The sequence below is a fragment of the Chrysemys picta genome, chromosome 2 (assembly GCF_011386835.1).
Source record: "Chrysemys picta bellii isolate R12L10 chromosome 2, ASM1138683v2, whole genome shotgun sequence".
NCBI classification, from domain to species: Eukaryota; Metazoa; Chordata; order Testudines; family Emydidae; genus Chrysemys; species Chrysemys picta.
In genome coordinates, this window is record NC_088792.1 from 994,943 (window position 1) to 1,017,061 (window position 22,119).

General features: G+C 56.9%; 1 protein-coding gene across 8 annotated transcripts in view; it reads right to left on the reverse strand.

Moving 5' to 3' along the window:
• Positions 1 to 443: 443 nt before the first annotated feature.
• NOS3 (nitric oxide synthase 3) overlaps positions 444 to 22,119 on the reverse strand; it is a 59,000-nt gene continuing 37,324 nt past the window's right edge. For 4 of the 8 annotated variants that reach the window (XM_065586476.1, XM_065586478.1, XM_065586479.1 and 1 more), the window contains 12 exons: positions 16,848 to 16,942; positions 14,155 to 14,329; positions 13,584 to 13,716; positions 12,407 to 12,485; positions 12,115 to 12,302; positions 11,374 to 11,555; positions 8,986 to 9,196; positions 3,327 to 3,414; positions 2,831 to 2,952; positions 2,284 to 2,432; positions 2,013 to 2,207; positions 444 to 664 (listed from right to left, as the gene is read on the reverse strand). In XM_065586476.1, coding sequence (XP_065442548.1) covers positions 542 to 664; positions 2,013 to 2,207; positions 2,284 to 2,432; positions 2,831 to 2,952; positions 3,327 to 3,414; positions 8,986 to 9,196; positions 11,374 to 11,555; positions 12,115 to 12,302; positions 12,407 to 12,485; positions 13,584 to 13,716; positions 14,155 to 14,329; positions 16,848 to 16,942 — 1,740 coding nt within the window. In that variant the 3' untranslated portion in view covers positions 444 to 541. Of the gene's footprint in view, positions 665 to 2,012; positions 2,208 to 2,283; positions 2,433 to 2,830; positions 2,953 to 3,326; positions 3,415 to 3,544; positions 3,752 to 8,985; positions 9,197 to 11,373; positions 11,556 to 12,114; positions 12,303 to 12,406; positions 12,486 to 13,583; positions 13,717 to 14,154; positions 14,330 to 16,847; positions 16,943 to 22,119 lie in introns of those variants that run through there. The other 4 variants (XM_065586477.1, XM_065586481.1, XM_065586482.1 and 1 more) reach the window with 3 other exon arrangements.

Consider the following 22,119-nt stretch of genomic DNA (forward strand, 5'->3'; position numbering starts at 1 on the left):
ACCGCGCCCCCAGGCCAGAGCCACGCCCCTCCTCCGGAGTGACCCCGCCGCCAACCAGAGTCCCGCCCATCCAAGCAATGGCCCCGCTCCCTGGGCTGGAGACCGACTGGGCGCTGCTGCCTGTGGCTGAGGCTCCGTGGCCCCCAGCTCTGCACCCTGCCCGGTGTCCCCGGCGAGGGCCCTGGGGAAGCAGCTGCCTTCTCCCCCCGGAGCATCGGCAGCCTGGGCCCCCCTGTGCCCGGCTTCCTTCTCCTGGGCCGTGGTGCAGCCGGTGGCGCTGGCCGGTGCCGGGCCCGTAGGCTGGGCTGCAGAGTCTGAATGTGGGGCCCTGCCCTCACAGCTGGGCTGGGCCCCAGAGCATGGGGGCGCGAGAGGCCACCCCGACCCGGGGCCACCCCCAGGCACTGGCGCATCGTGGGAAATGACAAACTACAATTATCAAAACTAAATGCTTTATTGGGGACTCGGGGGGGGGGGGAGGGAGCAGCAATGGGGCAAAGGGCCCTGCCCCCACCCCATGGGCCGAGGAGCCAGGGGCCACTCAGGGGGCAGGGTCCAGCAGGCTCCGTGCCTGCGCCGAGAAGGACTGTGAGCGGATCAGCGAGGCCACCTCCTGCGTGCGGAACGTCAGGCCAAAGATGTCCTCGTGGTAGCGGTTCTGGTCCTGGGGAGAGACCCGCGGTGAGGGAGCGCCGGGCAGGGCAGCGCCCGCAGGGCAGCGAGACTGTTACCCAGGGAGCCCTGCAAGTCCAGCCCGCCCTCAGTCCTGACCCGCACCCCTATCCCAGCCCTGAGGTCCCCCTGCCCCCCAGCTCTGCCGGCACCCCTCCATCCCGACCCGCACCCCTATCCCAGCCCTGAGGTCCCCCTGCCCCCCAGCTCTGCCGGCACCCCTCCATCCTGACCTGCAGCCCCTATCCCAGCCCTGGGGTCCCCCCGCCCCCCAGCTCTGTCGGCACCCCTCCATCCCGACCCGCACCCCTATCCCAGCCCTGGGGTCCCCCCGCCCCCCAGCTCTGTCAGCACCCCTCCATCCCGACCCGCAGCGTCTATCCCAGCCCTGGGGTTCCCCCAGCTCTGCCGGCACCCCTCCATCCCGACCCGCACCCCTATCCCAGCCCTGAGGTCCCCCTGCCCCCCAGCTCTGCCGGCACCCCTCCATCCTGACCTGCAGCCCCTATCCCAGCCCTGGGGTCCCCCCGCCCCCCAGCTCTGTCGGCACCCCTCCATCCCGACCCGCACCCCTATCCCAGCCCTGGGGTCCCCCCAGCTCTGCTGGCACCCCTCAGTCCCAACCCACACCCCTATCCCAGCCCTGGGGTCCCCCCAGCTCTGTCAGCATCCCTCCATCCCAACCCGCAGCCTCTATCCCAGGCCTGGGGTTCCCCCAGCTCTGCTGGCACCCCTCAGTCCCGACCCGCACCCCTATCCCAGCCCTGAGGTCCCCTTGCCCCCCAGCTCTGCCGGCACTCCACCATCCCGACCCGCACCCCTATCCCAGCCCTGAGGTCCCCTTGCCCCCCAGCTCTGCCGGCACCCCTCCATCCTGACCCGCACCCCTATCCCAGCCCTGGGGTCCCCCCAGCTCTGTCAGCATCCCTCCATCCCAACCCGCAGCCTCTATCCCAGCCCTGGGGTTCCCCCAGCTCTGCTGGCACCCCTCAGTCCCGACCCACACCCCTATCCCAGCCCTGAGGTCCCCTTGCCCCCCAGCTCTGCCGGCACTCCACCATCCCGACCCGCAGCCCCTATCCCAGCCCTGGGGTCCCCCCGCCCCCCAGCTCTGTCGGCACCCCTCCATCCCGACCCGCAGCCTCTATCCCAGCCCTGGGGTTCCGCCAGCTCTGCTGGCACCCCTCAGTCCCAACCCACACCCCTATCCCAGCCCTGGGGTCCCCACACCTCCAGCTGTGCCGGTGCCCCTCAGTCCCGACCCGCAGCCCCCCCAGTAGCCCAGGCCAGGCTCCCCGCGTCCCCGTGCCGCCAGCTGGAGCTGCTCCCCCACCCCGTACCCGGAGTTCGCTGATTAAGTCTCCGGCCTCGGCCAGCGTCATGCCTCCCTCCTGGGCCAGGATCTGCTGCACCGTCTGCAGGACGCCGGTAGCCATGGTGACGTCCCCACAGACGTAGAGGTGGCCCCCGCGCTGGCACAGCACCTGGTACACGTCGCCCACCAGCTGCGTCCGCAGGATGTCCTGCACGTAGGCCTGGGGCAGGGCAGAGTGTCACCGTGAGCCGCCCTGGCCCACCCCAGCCAGCCCCCCTGGGCGCAGCCCCCGTTACCTTGGGGACGTCGGGGTCCCTGGAGAAGGCCGTCAGCACCCGGCTCAGCGCCCCCTTCTGCTGGGCCTCCAGCACCTCCTGCTGGTAGAGGTGGTCGAGGCGGGCGCAGCGGCAGCCAAATACCAGGGTCATCTCACCCACCCGGAGGCCTGGAGGGCAGGGGCAGGGTTAGGGGCAATGCTGGCCCCCAGCCCCGGGAACCTGCCCGCCCTGGCCCTGCTGAGACCCCTCCCGGACACACCCGGCCCTCCCAGTGCCCCCTCAGCAAGGTGCACCAAGTCCCCCCGACCAAGAGCCCTAGGGACCCCCAGCCCCCCTGCCCAATCCAGGCCCCTCTGCCTCCACGCAACCCCCCATCCCCAGGCCCTGCCCCCAGACTGCCAACCTTCCTAGGCCATGAGCCCTAGGGACCCCAAACCTCCCCTGCCCAATCCAGGCCCCTCTGCCTCCACGCAACCCCCCATCCCCAGGCCCTGCCCCCAGACTGCCAACCTTCCTAGGCCATGAGCCCTAGGGACCCCCAGCTGTGCCCCCTGGCCCGTCTGACCTTCCGTCTCCATGTCGTGCAGCCGCTGCTGCCAGAAGCCCCGGAATGGGGCGATGCCGGTGCCTGGACCCACCAGGATACAGGGGACGCTGGGGTCCTGCGGGAGCCGGAAGGACGGGGCCCTGTGCGGGGAGTGACGGTGTCTGGGGCGTGGCACCAGGTTGGGCACCCAGCTCTGCCCGCAGCCAGTGCACTGCAGGGGCCTCGGGGCAGGGGCCACGGAAGCAGAAAGGGTTAATGGGAGGAGGAGGGGTCCCCAGAATAGGGGTGGAACAGGGCATGCTGGGAGCTGTAGTCCCTGTGGGGTAAATGGGGCTCAGAAGGGAGCAGGGCATGCTGGGAGCTGTTGGGTCTGTGGGGTGGAAGAGCCACAGGGGGGAGCATGCAGGCAGGGTCCCAGCCCCACCAGCCCCCACCCTGTGCCCCATGCAGGGTCCCAGCCCTGCAAGCCCCCATCCAGGCTCTGTGCCCCGGGCAGGGTCCTGGCCTCCCTTACCCTCTGATGAAGGCGGGCACCGTGTCCCCCTCCTGCAGCTGGGCCAGCCAGGTGGAACAGACGCCAAAGTGCAGGGGCCCCTGGCCATCTGCGGGACACACGGGAGGAGGGGCAGGGTGCTCAGAAGGCTGATGGGGATGGCACCTGCCCCCCATGTCCCCTCCCCTTCCACCCGGTGCCCTCCCCACGTCCCCTCCCCCTCTTAGATACCCTCCCCCAACCCCCCCATCTCATGTACCTTCTCCCCTCCCAGCTTCATCTCCCCGGGGAGTGGGGGGAAGAGGCGGGCTGCTCACCTCGCTGCGGGGTTGCCCTGGCCGTGGGGGTATCACTCACTCCGGCTGTGGGGGGTGTTGCTCACCCTTGCTGGGGTTGGTGGGGTCACCCCCTGGCTGTGTGGGGCAGAAGGGGGGTTGATCCCTTGGCTGGGGGGTAAGGGGGTGTAATATTCAAGGAATAGCTGTGATGTATTTTACACAAGAGAGGTCATGTGAGAGATCAGTGAAACGGTTCTAATTTTCTGAATGCAGTTATCCTAGTTTTGTGCATGTATCACTTTCGTATCTGAAGTTAGGAATATTGACTCTGTATCTGTATGAGAAATGTGTTTACACCCGGGGAACGCCCACTGGTAGGCAGAATGCACTCAGTCTAGATCAGCGGCTCTCACACTTTTGTACTGGCGACCCCTTTCACACAGCAAGCCTCTGAGGGCAGCCCCCCTTATAAATTAAACACACTTGTTTATATATTTCACACCATTACAAATGCTGGAGGCAAAGCGGGGTTTGGGGTGGAGGCTGACAGCTCGCGATCCCCCATGTAATGACCTTGTGACCCCGAGGGGTCCCGACCCCCAGTTTGAGAACCCCTGGGCTAGACGGCTGGCTGGGAAGGGCCATTAAACAAAACAATAGGCCTTAGAAGAAGTTTATCTCCCACCTGGGAGCTTTCCTGAGGCTGCTCTAAACAGCCTCTGACTCATGGCTGCTAGAATTACAGGATCATGTGACCGGGTCACCTGGTGCGGGACTCCATCTTGGGATGTCAGTATTTTCCACTGACTGGCATGGGAACCAGGCTTTGAAACAGGGTTCCCGCCCGCTGCAAAAGCTACATAAGGCAGGGGAGTGACATCATCAGGGTTCTTCGTCACTGACTCCCCACCCAAATCAACTCCTGGAAACAACTGAGGAACAAGGACTGAACTGGGGGAAGTGCTGGACCCAGGCGAGAGGGATTGGAACAACTGGGGATTCCAAGCTGTGAGCAAGTGCAGTTTGCCCCCTAAGAATCTGCAGCCTGCCTGTATCATCTCTTAGGGTGAGAATCTCCTATTCATATCCAATCTATCTAGCATAGTAAGCTTAAGAACATAAGAACGTCCATACACGGTCAGACCAAGGTCCATCTAGCCCAGTATCCTGTCTGCCGACAGTGGCCAATGCCAGGTGCCCCCGAGGGAATGAACAGAACAGGGAATCATTCAGTGATCTCTCTCCTGTTGCCCATTCCCAGCTTCTGGCAAACAGGGGCTAGGGACACCATCCCTGCCCATCCTGGCTAACAGCCATTGATAGACCTATCCTCCATGAACTTATCTAGTTCTTTTTTGAACCCTGTCATAGTCTTGGAATTCACAACATCCCCTGGCAAGGAGTTCCACAGGTTGACTGTGTGTTGTGTGGAAAAATACTTCCTTTTGTTTGTTTTAAACCTGCTGCCTATTAATTTCATTTGGTGACCCCTAGTTCTTGTGTTATGAGGAATAAATAACACTTCCTTATTTACTTTCTCCACACCAGTCACGATTTTATAGACCTCTGTCATATCCCCCCTAATTGTCTTTTTTCCGAGCTGAAAAGTCCCAGTCTTATTAATCTCTCCTCATATGGCAGATGCTCCATACCCCTAATCATTTTTGTTGCTCTTTTCTGAACCTTTTCCAATTCCAGTATATCTTTTTTGAGATGGGGTGACCACATCTGTACACGGTATTCAAGATGTGGGCGTACCATGGATTTATATAGCGGCAATATGATATTTTCTGTCTTATTATCTATCCCTTTCTTGATGATTCCCAACATTCTGTTCACTTTTTTGACTGCTGCTGCACATTGAGTGGATGTTTTCAGAGAACTATCCACAGTGACTCTAAGATCTCTTTCTGGAGTGGTAAGAGCTAATTTAGACACCATCATTTTATATGTATAGTTGGGATTATGTTTTCCAATGTGCATTATTTGCATTTATCAGCATTGACTTTCATCTGCCATTTTGTTGTCCAGTCACCCAGTTTTGAGAGATCCCCTTGTAGCTCTTCACAGTCTGCCTGGGACTTAACTATCTTGAGTAGTTTTGTTTCATCTGCAAATTTTGCCACCTCACTGTTTACCCCTTTTTCCAGATCATTTATGAATATGTTGAACAGCCCTGGTCCCAGTACAGATCCCTGGGGGACACCACTATTTACCTCTCTCCATTCTGAAAACTGACCTTTTATTCCTACCCTTTGTTTCCTATCTTTTAACCAATTACCAATCCATGAGAGCACCTTCCCTCTTATCCCATGATAGCTTACTTTGCATAAGAGCCTTTAGTGAGGGACCTTGTCAAAGGCTTTCTGAAAATCTAAGTATGCTATTGTGATGTTATTGACACAAACTGGGACCGTATAGATCATTGTTGCAATCAAGGTCCTGTAGTGGCACCAAATCTTGTATAAAGGGGGTCAAATGGGGTGTCTAGGACAAGGTTATGGTTTGCTGGTTATGATTATGCTGTCTATATGTGTGTATCATTTTTGTATTTAAAGTTATAATATTGGCTCTAGACTGTCTGTATTTCAAACTTGTGCTGTGCTTCTGGGTGACACCCCAGACAATTTGGTGTTAGCTCTGCCTAGCCTGCTTGATGGCCCATTAAAGACCATCAGCTACACAACTGACCCACTGAGAGAAGGCAGATACACCTATGGACATGCCTAGGGACAGAACTCTGAGGTATTTCTGTGCCATGTGCTGGGCAGCTTGTCTTTGGAACAAAGAAATCAGAGACCACATGGCAAGAGACTATAAAAGGCAGCTGCATCTCCTCCATCTTGTCTTCAATCCTTCTTCTGACCTCTGGAGGGACTTTGCTACAAATGGAAGCTCTGAACAAAGGACTGATGACCCATCCCAGCTGGGGATGTTCCAGAGACTTGATTTGAACCTGCAGTTTATTCTATCACTGCTACAAGCCTGAACCAAGAACTTTGCCATTACTGTATGTCATTGATTCCATTTAACCAATTTTAGCTCTCATCTATATTTCTTTCTTTTTATGAATAAATCTTTAGATTCTAAAGGATTGGCAACAGCGTGATTTGTGGATAAGATCTGACTTGTATATTGACCTGGGTCTGGGGCTTGGTCCTTTGGGATCAGGAGAACCCTTTTTCTTTTACTGGGGTATTGGTTTTCATAACCATTTGTCCCCATAACGAGTGGCACTGGTGGTGATACTGGGAAACTGGAGTGTCTGAGGGAATTGCTTGTGTGACGTGTGGTTAGCCAGTGGGGTGAGACCGAAGTCCTCTCGGTTTGGCTTATTTGGTGCCTTAGAGGTGGAGAAACCCCAGCCTGGGGCTGTGACTGCCCTGCTCTGAGCAATTTGTCCTGAATTGACACTCTCAGTTGGGTCCCACCAGAACCAGCATCGTTACAACTATATCCACTGGATCTCCTTCGTCCACATGCTTGTTGACCCCCTCAAACAATTCTAGTAGATTGGTGAGGCATGATTTCCCTTTACAAAAACCATGTTGACTCTTCCCCAACAAATTATGTTCATCTATGTGTCTGACAATTCTGCTCTACGGGCCTGTGATTGCCGGGATCACCTCTGGAGCCCTTTTTAAAAATTGGCATCACATTAGCTCTTCTCCAGTCATTTGGTACAGACTACAGCGTTATATCGAGGTAAAGGTGTACTTTTTGAGTCTTTGACTAGCTGTTTTTCAAATTCTTTTTTGGCCTTCCTAATTGTATTTTTACACTTCATTTGCCAGAGTTTATGCTCCGTTCTATTTTAAATAAATATATTAAATAAATGGAGATATCCTATCTCCTAGAACTGGAAGGGACCTTGAAAGGTCATCGAGTCCAGCCCCCTACTTTCACTAGCAGGACCAAGTACTGATTTTGCCCCAGATCCCTAAGTGGCCCCCACAAGGATTGAACTCACAATTTTCCTCACTAGGATTTAATTCCACTATTTAAAAGATGCCTTTTTGTCTCTCGCTGTTCTTTAACTTTGTTGTTTAACCACGGTGGCTCTTTTTTAGTTCTCTTACGATGTTTTTTAAATTGGGGGATACATTTAAGTTGAGCCTCTATTATGGTGTCTTTAAAAAGTTTCCACGCAGCTTACAGAGATTTCACTTTTGGCGCTGTACCCTTTAATTTCTGTTTAACCTCCTCATTTATGTGTAGTTCCCCTTTCTGAAATTAAATGCTACAGAGTTGGGCTGCTGCGGTGTTTTCCCTGCCACAGGGATATTAAATTTAATTATATTGTGGTCACTATTACCAAGCGGTCCAGTTATATTCACCTCTGGGACCTGATCCTGTGCTCCACTTAAGACTAAATCAGGAATTGCCTCTCCTCTGGTGGGTTCCAGGACCAGCTGCTCCAAGAAGCAGTCATTTAAGGTGTCAAGAAACTTTTTCTCTGCATCCCATCCTGAGGTGACCTGTACCCAGTCAATATGGGGATAATTGAAACCCCCCATTATTATTTTTTATATTAATAGCCCTCTCTAATCTCCCTGAGCATTTCACAGTCACTATCACCATCCTGGTCAGGTGGTTGGTAATATATCCCTACCGCTGTATTCTTATTATTAGAGCATGGAATTTCTATCCATAGAGATTCTATGGTAGTTTGATTCATTGACAATTTTTACTTCTTTTGATTCTATGCTTTCTTTCATGTGTGGTGCCACTCCTCCACCAGCACGACCTGTTCTGTGCTTCCGATATATTTTGTACCCTGGTATTACTGTGTCCCATTGATTATCTTCATTCCACCAGGTTTCTGCTTAGATTGTGTTTTTGTTTATTTGCTAGGTAACTTGCTTTGATCTGTTTGCTATCCCTTATAGTCACTTAAAATCTATCTTTTGTAGTTAATAAACTTGGTTTTGTTTTGTCCAAAACTAGTGTGTGGGAATCATAACTTGGGACAGAAAGCTGTGTATATTCCTCTCCACATTGAGGGAGGGGGCAACTTTCAGGAGCTTACGTTGTACAGATCTCTGGGCAGCGCAAGACGGTATAATTGTGGGTTTACACTTGGGAGCGGGGTCCGTGCCTTAGGAACTGGGAGGTGCCTTAGCTGTGCCTTCCCGTGCAGGGGCTGGTTAAAGAACCGGTGTGTATGTAACTGCAGCTGGGTGTGTCCCTATCTGTGTGTGTGCTGGAGCCTGGCACGGGGCTTGACAGGCTGGTCACAGCAACACAATGTAAAGGGAGCAAGGCTGGTGGGTCAGGGGGCTCAGTGATACCCCAGTTCGATGGGACACCCTGGGGGGAAGCTGTTCCAGTAGGTTGCTCACTCTGCCTGGGGGTCATGCTCCTGGCTGGGGGGGGGGGAGGGAAGGGGGAGGGGCACTCACCCTGGCTGTGGTAGGCCAGCACGGCCACGGTGAGGTGGATCTGGCCGGGGTGGGCGCTGGGCGCGGAGCTGACCGAGTAGTAACGTGGTTGCAGCAGAGGCAGCTGGGTGAGCAGCAGGGAGGCGGGCAGTGCCAGCGAGGGGAACTGCTCCAGCACCTGGCCCAGCGTGGGGCACCGGAACCACTTCCACTCCTCGTATTGCCGGGCGTCCTGCAACGGCACCCAGCTGGGACCCACCGAACCCCCCACGCTCTCCCTCCCCGAGCCCACCGGCAGCCGGGCTGGGACCCCCCGAGCCCCACACGCTCTCCCTCGCCGAGCCCAACGGCAGCCGGGCTGGGACCCCCCGAACCCCCCACGCTCTCCCTCGCCGAGCCCAACGGCAGCCGGGCTGGGACCCCCCGAACCCCCCACACTCTCCCTCGCCGAGCCCAACGGCAGCCGGGCTGGGACCCCCCGATCCCCCCACGCTCTCCCTCGCCGAGCCCAACGGCAGCCGGGCTGGGACCCCCCGAACCCCCCACACTCTCCCTCGCCGAGCCCAACGGCAGCCGGGCTGGGACCCACCGAGCCCCCCACACTCTCCCTCCCCGAGCCCAACGGCAGCCGGGCTGGGACCCCCCACGCTCTCCCTCCCCGAGCCCAACCATAGCCGGGCTGGGACCCCCCGAACCCCCCACGCTCTCCCTCTCCCGAGCCCAACGGCAGCCGGGCTGGGACCCCCCGAACCCCCCACGCTCTCCCTCCCCCGAGCCCAACCATAGCCAGGCTGGGACCCCCCGAACCCCCCACGCTCTCCCTCCCCGAGCCCAACCATAGCCGGGCTGGGACCCCCCACGCTCTCCCTCCCCGAGCCCAACCATAGCCGGGCTGGGACCCCCCGAACCCCCCACGCTCTCCCTCCCCAAGCCCAACGGCAGCCAGGCTGGGACCCCCCGAACCCCCCATGCTCTCCCTCCCCGAGCCCAACGGCAGCCGGGCTGGGACCCCCCGAACCCCCCCACGCTCTCCCTCCCCGAGCCCAACCATAGCCGGGCTGGGACCCCCCGAACCCCGCACGCTCTCCCTCCCCGAGCCCAACGGCAGCCGGGCTGGGACCCCCCGAACCCCCCACGCTCTCCCTCCCCGAGCCCAACCATAGCCGGGCTGGGACCCCCCACGCTCTCCCTCCCCGAGCCCAACCATAGCCGGGCTGGGACCCACCGAGCCCCCAACACTCTCCCTCGCCGAGCCCAACGGCAGCCGGGCTGGGACCCCCCGAGCCCCCCACACTCTCCCTCGCCGAGCCCAACGGCAGCCGGGCTGGGACCCCCCGAACCCCCCACGCTCTCCCTCCCCGAGCCCAACGGCAGCCGGGCTGGGACCCCCCGAACCCCCCACGCTCTCCCTCCCCGAGCCCAACGGCAGCCGGGCTGGGACCCACCGAGCCCCCCACACTCTCCCTCGCCGAGCCCAACGGCAGCCGGTCTGGGACCCCCCGAACCCCCCATGCTCTCCCTCCCCGAGCCCAACGGCAGCCGGGCTGGGACCCCCCGAACCCCCCCACGCTCTCCCTCCCCGAGCCCAACCATAGCCGGGCTGGGACCCCCCGAACCCCCCACGCTCTCCCTCCCCGAGCCCAACGGCAGCCGGGCTGGGACCCCCTGAACCCCCCCACGCTCTCCCTCCCCGAGCCCAACCATAGCCGGGCTGGGACCCCCCGAACCCCCCACGCTCTCCCTCCCCGAGCCCAACGGCAGCCGGGCTGGGACCCCCCGAACCCCCCACGCTCTCCCTCCCCGAGCCCAACGGCAGCCGGGCTGGGACACCCCGAACCCCCCACGCTCTCCCTCTCCGAGCCCAACCATAGCCGGGCTGGGACCCACCGAGCCCCCCACGCTCTCCCTCTCCCGAGCCCAACCATAGCTGGGCTGGGACCCACTGAGCCCCCCACGCTCTCCCTCGCCGAGCCCAACGGCAGCCGGGCTGGGACCCACCGAGCCCCCCACACTCTCCCTCCCCGGAGCCCAACGGCAGCCGGGCTGGGACCCCCCGAACCCCGCATGCTCTCCCTCCCCCGAGCCCAACCATAGCCGGGCTGGGACCCCCCACGCTCTCCCTCCCCGAGCCCAACCATAGCCGGGCTGGGACCCCCAGAGCCCCAACCACAGCCCTTCCCATGCCCCCCACCTTCCCAACACTACCTCCCACTGCCCCCAATGGCCCTCCTCGACAATGCTAACCGCACCCCCACCCACAGCGCTGGGAGCCTGCGGACCCTCTTTCGCCCCCCGTGCTGCGCCTGGCACCTGGCTGCCCCTGTGGCCACCCCCACCCAGCGCATGGCCACTGCCCATGCTGCTCCCCCGGCGATGTCCCAGACTGCGCCCCCCGGAGGCCCCTCGCACCTGGCTGAGCCGTTGCAGCTGCTCCCGCTCGGCGCCGTCCTCGGCCAGCGTGGCCAGCAGCTGCAGGAGCTGGGGGCTGGGCGGGGTGGTGATGTCCAGGAAGAAGGTGAGGGCCTGGCGCAGGGTGCAGGGCGGCAGGCGGCTGAGGGGCACCCAGCTGGCCTTGGGGCTGGCGCGCCCGCCTGCAGAGAGACCGGGGGGAGGGGAGGACACGTCTGCCCTGTGATGCAGTGCACGTATTCTGGGATAGGACCCTAGCCATGCCTCAGTTTCCCTCTTAACTTTTTGTGGCTACCCCCAGGTGCTCAGCAGGGGGCAGGAGGGGTGTGCCCAGGGCCAGGAGCCCGGAGTGAGATGGGGCGCAGGGCCCGAGGCCCCGTCCCAGAGTGTGGAGGCCACGTGGCTGCCCTAGGGAACTGGGGGCCCTGGGTCTGGCCTGCTAAGGGGTCACTCCCAAGGGCTAGTGACAGGCTGGGCACAGACCAGACCTGGGGGGTCCATGACGAAGCCCGAGCTCTGCTGCCAGCGGGGGTGGCCCCCCACGTGCCCAACCACAGAGTTGTTTTGGAGGGAGCAACACAGAGTCAGAACAAGAGGGGGCCCCAGCTGCCGGATTCCTCCCCCCCCCATGGATCCCCCCCCAGGCGCTTGCACCGGGATCCCCCCATGGGATCCCCCAGGACTAGCACCAGGGTCCCTGCCCCCAGCACTGGCTCTGGGGAGGAGCCCCTCGCCTCTCACCACTGGTCGCCGTCTCCAGGAACTCCACGCCCACCGGCTCCTCATCAGGGGGCGGGTCCTCCACGCGCTCCAGCAGCTCCTGCACCAGCTCCGGGCGGTTGGCGGGGAAGATGCCCACGTGGTCCCCGGGCAGGTACTGCAGCTCCGGCTGCCCGGCCGTGTCCAGGCGCACCAGGATGGTGGCGCGGCTGGGAGGAAGGGAGGGAGGGAGGCGTCAGAGCAGGCCCCAGCGCCAGGGGCGGGGGGCTCCGAGCGCCAGGCAGGGCGGCCCCGGGGGGGGTGTGTGTCTCACCTGGACTCCTTGCTCTGCAGGTTCTGCACGGAAAGGACACGGCAGGGAAACACCCTGCGCTTGTGCACGTGGGATAAACCTGCCAACCAAGCACAGCCAGAGGGGTCAGTGGGGGCCAGCCCCCAGCAGGGGGCACTGTGGGGAGGGGGTGGGAGTGCTGGCTGGTGGGGGTGGGGGGCTGCTGGTGACTCCAGCCTCTGCCCCTCCCAGCAGAGGGTCTGGGTGTGTGTGTGGAGGGAGCTCCCGGCTACTCCCACCCTGGCCTCTCACAGCAGGGGGTGGGGTGGGGGGCTCCCGGCTACTCCAGCCCCAGCCTCTCTCAGATCCATGGATGCCAAGGTCAGCAGCCCCAGCGTGTCCAGACGGCCTGACCCTGCGTAACACGGGCCAGGGACCAGCGACTCCCAGAGTCGCGTTTCGAGCAAACGGCTGAGCTGGCCTGAAGCCCGGTGGTGACGGAGAATCCAGTCCGAGCCTGGCTCCATCGTCCCCGTGGCTAACGCCCCTCGGTGCTAACAACATGCCCCAGTGCCTGGCTTTGTCTAGCTTCAGCTTCCGGCCACTGGCTCCTCTTGGACCGGCCGCTGCTCCAGCGTGGAGCCGGTGCTGGATCTGTGCCCCGCGTGGGCGTCCCGGCCACGTCCGCACAAGCACTGTGGTTGGCTGGGGCGTGACCCCCCCCCCGCCCCCCGAGTGACGTGTCCCCGACAGCTGCACCGGTGTGCACAGCGCTAGGTCTCCCCTGGCCTTGCCCCCGCACTCGCTGGGTGAGTTACACGGGCCGGAGGGACAGAGCCGCTCCACAGAGACCTTCCAGCAGCGCTGAGCCAGGCCCTCACACACTGATCCCCTCACCCCAAAGTGTGGCTGGGAGACGCTAACCAGACAAGCCTTCCCGGGGTCTGGCACTGGCGGGTCCCCAGCCCCTCAATCACTCTCTACGCCAACCTCCCTCTGGACATGTGGCCCCAGGGCTGGACCCAGCTACCCGGTCGCCCCAGGGCCAGTCCGAGGGAAAAGCACCTCCCTGTCCTTGCAGGAGATTGCCCAGGTCCTGCAGCCAGCATCGCACGGGCCCTTGTGACTACACCGTCGCACGGGGGGTCACGCCCAGCTGGTGACTGGCCCCCCAGGCTAGCGCCCCCTGCAGGGTGCGGGGGGACTGGCCGGCGGGTACCTGTCAGCGTGTCCGGGGGGTTGTCACGGACGCTCAGCTGGTATTTCTGGCGCTTCCACCTTTGCCGCGTGGTGAAAATCTCCCTGGCAGCCTCCTCGGCGTCGTCCCCAACGCAGAAGGTGTCGCAGGCGGCCTGGGGGTGGGGGGTGTCACTGGGAGCCCAGATCTCTGATGTAACAACCCCCAGGCCCTGCTGCGGGGGGCCCAGAACCCCAGTACCACCTCTGGGGGCAGCTGGCTGCCAGCGGGACCTGAGCCGAGTGCACAGCAAGGGGGCGCCTTTCCTTCTACAGTGGGGGGAGGAGATCCTGGTACCCTTCCCCACCCCTCCTGGTCCTGTGCCACCCTCATCTCCCAGAACCCCAATCTTCCACTCCAGAGCCTGCCCTTCCCCTCCTGTGTGCACCAGTCCCCCTGTGCACCCCAACTCCCCCTGCAACCAGCCCCTCCCTCTGCACCCCATTCCCCCTCTGCCCAGCCCCTCCCCTGCACCCCAATTCCCATCTGCCCTTCCAGCCCCATGCCCCCTGCACCCAGCCCCTCCCCCTCAGGCCTGCCCCGCCCCGCTCACCTGAAAGACGTGTTTGGCCCAGGTGCGGAAGGCCTCCTCCTGGGCACACAGCTCGTCGCCCTCCCCCATGGCCAGGATGCGCTCGCCCCCCAGCTCCTCCAGCCGCGTGTCCACCGCGTGGGCGAAGGCACAGAAGTGGGGGTAGGCCCGGGAGCCCAGCCCGAAGACCGAGAACCTGGGGGGCACAGGAGACAGCAGCTGAGGCCCTGCTGGTGTTTTGCTCCGACCCCCGCTCCAGCCCCACCAAGAGAGGGACCCCAAGGCCGAGTGGGAACATACAGGTCACCCAGTCACTTCCCACCAGCCCAGGGGACACTCTGCAGGATCGGGGGAGCCCAGGGCTGGGCTGGCAGGGGCTGCGGGTCGGAGTGAGGGGCACTGGCAGCGCTGGGGGGCACAGGGCTGGGATTGCAGATAGACCAGGGTGCCCTCCTGCTCTAAGAGGCATCAGCAAAGGGGGCGCTGGCTGGGGCTGCCTCTGCCCCCAGGAGAGCAGGGGGCGCCAGGGCTCTTGGGGAGGCACTGAGAGTGGGGGGAGGGGTCTCACCAGATGCCCCCTGGCCCAAGTGTGACTTTCCCACTCCCATCGCCCGCCTGCTGCCCTCACCCAGGGGGTGTTTCCTGACCCTCACTGCCTTCCCCGAGTGCCAAAGGGAATTTTCGGTAACCTTTTTATGAAGCTTATGTCTGCCTCAGTTTCCCCTGGACTTGTCATTGCTCTCCAGTGGGGGCAGAAGGGTTAATGCTGTGCTTGGAGCTGAGCTGGGGACATGGGCGGAGGGGGCCAAAGGAGGAGTTGGGTGATATCTGTATGACACCTGCACGTGCCTCAGTTTCCTTCTGCACTTTGCACTGTGACTGAAGGGTTGAGTCTGCTGGGGACCCAGCGCAGGCGGCAGGGGATTGGGGGCTCCCGACGGGGGGGTGGAGCGAACAGCGTCATGCACCAGCTGAAACCGACCCCGGTTCCTCAGCACATCCCGCAAGACAGAGACGCCAAGGCCCGAACCAGCCATGCCTGGCAGCAGGAAACCTCCAGCAGATGGGTAGGAGGAGGGAGCTGGGGCTGGAGCTGGCACCGTTCGGCTGGCCTGGCGGGTACTGGCCTGCGGCTGCACTCCTGCCTCGCTGCGCTGACCTCGGCCCGTCAGACTGGCCTGGCGACAAGTCGACGGATCCCGGTTGGCACAGGCGGCCTGCGTGGCGGTGAACGCTCCCGGGAGCATTGCCCCCGGCAGGGCCCAGCACGGCCTTCCACAGGCCTCGCTGGTGGGAGCACGGAGAGACGGGGCGCTGGGGCGAAGGCCCAGCCTTGGAGTGTGGAGGCCACAGGGGGGTCCCTAGGGAACTGGGGGTCTAATATAATATCTCATTGAAAGGTGACAGGGTCAGAAAGAGTTAATTAACTCACAGACTGACCTGACCCATGGCCGAACTTTAGAGACTGGTTAGGAAGATACGTAAATGAATAGAGCTTTGAAATGCAAGTCTGCATTGTTAGAGGTAGAAGGGGAGATGTTTGCTCAGGTCTTGTGATGTAAGCAAACAAGTCTTGTCTATTGCTATAGCTTTAATTCAAAGATTAAAAAAGGAATATTAACATTTATGATGATACTTGAGTGCAATGGTATTATTGTCTCTATGTCTCTTTGAAGGTTGAGGTAACCTGTATCTGAACTGTTTAATGGATAAATTACCCTGTGCTAATTGCCAGGATGTTTGGGAGAAGGAGAGTTAAGCCTATTGTTTTCTCAGGCCAAAAGGCTGCTGGCAATGTATAAGAACCCTGGGACACGATCCTGCTGCATCTCAGATCTGCTTTGGGTTTCAAGAGGGGGAAACCTTAAGCCACAAGGATTGAGATGCCCAGTCATTGACTGGAGTCACCCTGAATATGGACATTGAACTATAACCTATGGACTATTTCTAAAAGGACTTTTGGCAACTACAAGCTCATCTCTGCTGTGTATCTGAACCTCAAGAATTGAATTCAAGTCTGTCTGTATATTGATCTTTTAACCAACACTCTCTCTTTTCTTTTTTAATAAATTTTAGTTTAGTGAATAAGAATTGGCTATAGCATGTATTTTGGGTCCGATCTAAGTTATAATTGGACCTGGGTGTGTGGCTGATCCTTTGGGGTTGGAAGAACCTTTTCTTTTATATGATGAGATCAGATTTTCAGGAATCATCATCATATCTGACGTGTGTGTCTGGACGGAGGCCTGAGGCTGGGCACTTTAAGGGAACTGCGTTGGTTGGACTCTGAGTAACCAGTGAGGTACTACAGAAGCTGTTTTGGGCTGGTTGGTAAATCTAAGTATTGGAAGATCCACCAGCTTTTGGGGTTTGTCTGCCCCGTTCTGTTTGCAGTTCACCCTGATTGAGTGACCTCAGCTGGCTCCCACGGGCAGCACCGTCACAGTGGCGTAGTCGTGCAAGGATCCACAGAACCAGGTGAATTAGGCTTTGGGTCAGAATCCCGCGCTATCCAAATTTGAATGTTGGGATCGAGAGTTTTGTTGGTTAAAGAGCTGCTGCAATGGCTGAGCAAAGAGCACATGAGGATCTTGACAAAAAAGCCCCGGAAGATTTGTGTTCAGAAAAGGGGATAAGCTTTAGAAAGAAAGCTACAAATCAAGGACTGAGAGATGTTAATGGCCAGTGATCAGGGGCAGGAGCACAGCCCTTACCTGAGGCTACAGAAGCTGCAGAAGCCATTCGAATGAAAAAGGCAGCAAATAAACTGCAACTGGAGCATGAACAGAAACGAGCAGCTCTTGGATTGCTGGAAAAGCAAAAAATAGCTGAATTAGAAAGAGAAGCTGCTGAGAGGAAGAAAGAAGCCGATCAAAGAAAGAAGGAGGCTGATGAGAGAGAAGAAGGAGCTCGTAAGGGGCGTCTGGAGCTGCCGGCTGCTGAGGAGAGCGTTCGCCAGATGCGACAAGAAACTGCCAGACTTCAGCTCCAGGTCAAAAAAGGAAGGGAAGAACAGTAGAAACTGTATCCTCTTGAATGTCCAGTTTATAACAATGTTGGTATGTTGTATAACTCTGAGCAGTTGTCTGGGTGTAACCAAAGGTACCCCAACACTGCCACCTTTTATGTAAATGCCGTTACTGCGAGTTCAGTAGAAGGTGACCCCACACGTTGTGCCAATGCTCTGTATGGGAGTGGTAATGAACAATTCACAGAGAGCGTAAAAGTCAATGGTAAAAGCTGTTTAGGGCAAATTATGGCTTCTAACATCACTCTGGTTAAAGCAGATCTTGTCAAAGAGGAAGATTATTTACCAAATCAGAGTGTGAATGTTGTAGTCCTCTATGAGTTTACTGTCTGTGTGCCTTTAGCCAGAATCCACCTTGAATGGAATGGGGCTCAGATGAAGTTATAGCTGGGGTAAGGAAGTTATTGCCTAAGGATCTTTTGATTGGGGAAGATGTTAAAGCTTTGTTCAGTCCAGGTAGCCACTCACAGGACAGGAATGATCTTAAACCTGTGTCTATTGTGGGCAATGATTTGCCTGGGGAGGGTTTCTCCAAAGCTTTGTCTGAGCTGAGGAAAAGAGCTGTGAATGAAGTGTCGGAATGTCTGTCCAATGTCTCAGAAGTGAATCTGGAATCAGATAAAGAGCAGAAAGTTCTCGTTGGTCAGGACAATGTTTCTCTGGAGCAGATTAAAGTGGATGGTCAGGTGGAAGCCCTAACCGAGGAAGGAAAGGGTGGATTCTGGATGGGTGATGCATTGGTGGCTAGTACAGCTTGTAAAAGGGAACCTGAAAAGGGTAACACTGATTTGCTGGAGGCAGCTCAGTGTAGTAAGAAGAGCAGTTTGTCTGTTGGGAATGGCCGTGGGCCTGGTAAGGAAGCTGCCAGACTCTCCCAGTATTTGTCTGAGCAGCCCTGTGTGCTGGGACAAGGGAGAGGAGAACAAGCGTTTGGATGGGCCTAGGCAGCCTTGTGAGCTGATGGCTTTGTCTAGTCAGCAGTTTGGGAAGGCAGGGATAGTGGAAGGTGAGTGTCCCTATCCCTTACCTGTTACCTGTGTGGAGAACAGTGACAGTGAAGGGAATAGGCCTGTGTCTGTCAGGGGTATTGACTTGCCTATGGAGGAAGCTACCTTGGTCTCCAAGCAGTTGTCTGTGAACAGCCCTGTGTGCTGGGACAAGGGAAATGAAATCCCAGCTGTGTGTCTGCTAAAGGAAAATGTGTGTCCAACTCTTCTTTGTCTGTGGAGCAGACAGAAGGTGCCTTTCGGCCTGTGATGGTTGAGAGTAATTTAGTTGTCTCAGAGTTGGTTCTGGATTCAACTAAAGCCCAGGAAGGGAATGGTCCTAAGTCTGTGTCTGCTGGGGAGAATGGCACTGTAACTAAGTTGCATCCAGTTAGTGTCACGGCAAAATCCCAGAGACCAGACAATTCTGGTGCTTGTATTTTGCCTGTTGCTAATGTGTGGTTGGAAAAGGGTGTAACAACTCTGTCTGATCAGGGTGATATCCTAGCCAGGGCACAGGGAGAGCAGAAAGGTGATTTGGTTGTGTTACCTACTGACAGTTTGGAAACTTATAGCAAGAAGGAAAAGATTCCTGAACTTGTGTGTGGCAAAGGGAAGGAAAATACTTCTGACCTTTCATCTAGTGAGTCTATGGGTTTGCCTGAAAGGGTGTTGTGTGGAAATCCACCTGATGGGCCAAAGGTGATCCTGGATGAAAGTAAGACCCAGACAGAGTCTGTTGTTGCTCAGGAAAGTGTGCCTTTAGAGCAAGCCCTAGGTGAAGAGGGTAAGGGGAGAATTTCTCTGAGGGGTGAATTGGTGCTTAGAAAAGCTCCTCCGGAAAAAGATCCTCATGGTAATCAGTTCGCTACAGCTAAAGGGGATGAAAGTGATTTAATCAAGGAAGGAGCAACAAAGGGTCCTGTGGCACCTTTAAGACTAACAGATGTATTGGAGCATAAGCTTTCGTGGCTGACGTCTGATGAAGTGGGCATTCACCAACGAAAGCTTATGCTCCAATACATCTGTTAGTCTTAAAGGTGCCACAGGACTCTCTGTTGCTTTTTACAGATCCAGACTAACACGGCTACCCCTCTGATACTTAACCAAGGAAGTTTCAGTTCCTAACAGCCAGAAATGTTCTGTGTTGAATGAATCCACTGACTTTCCCTTTGAAAGATCCAGTGTGGGTAGCTTTGAGAAGGTCTCAGATGGAGTAAAAGCTGTTAAGAAAGTGGAGCAGCCCTATGACCAAGTGGCTGTGTGTGGCCAGCTTGTCGGGAAGACAATGGTGTTGGGACAGGAATGTCTCCATGCTGATTCTGTAAGTGAGCAGTCTGTGCTTCAGGGTCTGAGGACAGATTTGGTTACTGGTGTGTCAGAGCAGAACAGTTTTATGGCTAAATGCTTGAGGATGCAGGGGAGAGCAAGCAAACTCTCACCCTCAGACTCTTTGGACTTGTGTGGTATCTGTAAGGCTGGTCTACACTGGGGAGGGGGAAATCAATCCAAGATACATAACTTCAGCTATGCGAACAGCGTAGCTGAAGTCAAAGTACCTTGGATCGAATTACCTGGGGTCCACACAGCGCGGGATCGACAGCCACGGCTCCCCCGTCAACTGCGCTACCGCCACTCGCTCTGGTGGAGTTCCGGAGTCGACGGTGAGCACGTTCGGGGATCGATATTGCGTCTTAACAAGACGCGATATATCGATCCCGGATAAATCGATTGCTACCCACTGATACGGCAGGTAGTGAAGACGTACCCTAAGACAGAGTCCAGCTTTGGAATTGGTAGCAGCTGGAAATTTAAAAGCTAGCATCTGTGTTGATGCAAATGACCTGGCTGGCAGGGAGAAGAAAGACTTGCTAATAGCTGTTAGCACAGAGGGCCCACCCCATCAGCCAGTGAATTCTGTTAAGCAAGAGAAATCAGGGTTTGATCCTTCAGGATAAACAGGAAAAGGAGAACTTGATTTTGCAAAGGGAAGCCACAGGGTAACCCTAAAAGGCCCAAACCCCAATGGTATTGAGCCAAAGGTGTGGCATGACAAAAATGATTGTAGATGGACACTTGCAATAAATTTGTTATTGCTAATGGGAATTTTTGTAACTAATATTTTGCCAATACCAAGATTTGTAAAAATGTACAATGTGCCTAATCTTTTGGAAAATCCCTTGAACATTCTGAAAGTGATACATAAGAACACACCTTATGTTAAAAGGCCTTGTAATGCTAATGTTGCACTGTTAATGTCTGTAAACAGTATTGAAACTTTTCACAGGAGAAAAGGCATTCCAGACTTGATGTGCTGTATGAAAAGGGAAACTGAGGCACACTACCATATTGCTTTCATGGCTAAATGCCAAGATTCCCATACTATGGACAACATTAATATCTACTGTGACAAAGTTCCTCCTCTATCTTGGTGGGTCCTGCGCTTATTGGCAGATTTTCTTGCTTCAGAGATTCACCATGTGGGTTGGGGAACAGCCTAGAGACCTTCCCCTCTGGAAGAACCCACAGTCCAGGTCAATTGGGAGGTTTGGGGGAACCCAGGCCCACCCTCTACTCCGGGTTCCAGCCCAGGGCCCTGTGGACTGCAGCTGTCTATAGGGCCTCCTGTAACAGCTGCATGACAGCTACAACTCCCTGGGCTACTTCCCCATGGCTGGAGCCAATTAAGAAGAAGCTGCTAGAATCAATTAAGGCAGGCTAATCAGGGCACCTGGGTTTTAAAAGGAGCTCACTTCAGTTTGTGGTGTGAGTGTGAGGAGCTGGGAGCAAGAGGCGCAAGGAGCTGAGAGTGAGAAGGTGTGCTGCTGGAGGACTGAGGAGCACAAGCGTTATCAGACACCAGGAGGAAGGTCCTGTGGTGAGAATAAGGAAGGTGTCCTAATTAGCCTGCCTGCCTTAACTGGTTCTAGCAGGTTCCTGATTACTCTAGTGCAGCCCCTGCTCTGGTCACTCGGGGAACAGAAAACTACTCATCCAGTGACCAGTAGATTTGCCCTCTACCAGACGCCTGTACCCCACTGGTCTGGGTCTGTCACACTACATTAACTTGATGTTAATTGGGTTCCAAACGTTTGCCAGAGCTTGTATGGATAAAGCAGCTACGTTCTTTAGCTCTTGGCAAGATCACATGAGACATACAGGAACCATGCTGCCAGAGCAGATCCAATCCACTGTTGTTCTAACCAAGTTTTACCCTGAGTTTGTAAAGAGATTCAGTCATGTTATTGAACATGAATTGGGTGAACCATTTCTGTTATACACTGATACGGCTTCTAACCCAGTACAAGCTGTAGTGAGACAGAACCCAGGATGGGGAGCTCTTGGGATGCAGTCAGTGATGTTTGTGTCATCCCTTCCTGCATCCATTTTGCGTTGGGGGTGTGACGTTATGAGTGTAATATAATTTCATTGAAAGGTGACAGGCCCAGAAAGAGTTAATTAACTCACAGACTGACCTGACCCATGGCCGAACTTTAGAGACTGGTTAGGAAGATCTGTAAATGAACAGAGCTTTGAAATGCAAGTCTGCATTGTTAGAGATCAAAGGGGAGATGTTTGCTCAGGGCTTGTGATGTCAGCAAACAAGTCTTGTCTATTGCTATAGCTTTGATTCAAAGATCAAAAAAGGAATATTAACCTTTAGGAAGATACTTGAGTGAAATAGTATTATTGTCTCTGTCTCTTTGAAGGTTGTGGTAACCTGTATCTGAACTGTTTAATGGATAAATTACGCTACGCTAATTGCCATGATGTTTGGGAGAAGGAAAGTTAAGCCTATTGTTTTCTCAGGCCGAAAGGCTGCAGGAAATGTATAAGACACGATCCTGCTTCATCTCAGATCTACTTTGGGTTTCAAGAGGGGGAACCTTAAGCCACAAGGATTGAGTCACTGGAGTCACCCTGAATATGGACATTGGACTATAACCTCCGGACTATTTCTAAAAGGACTTT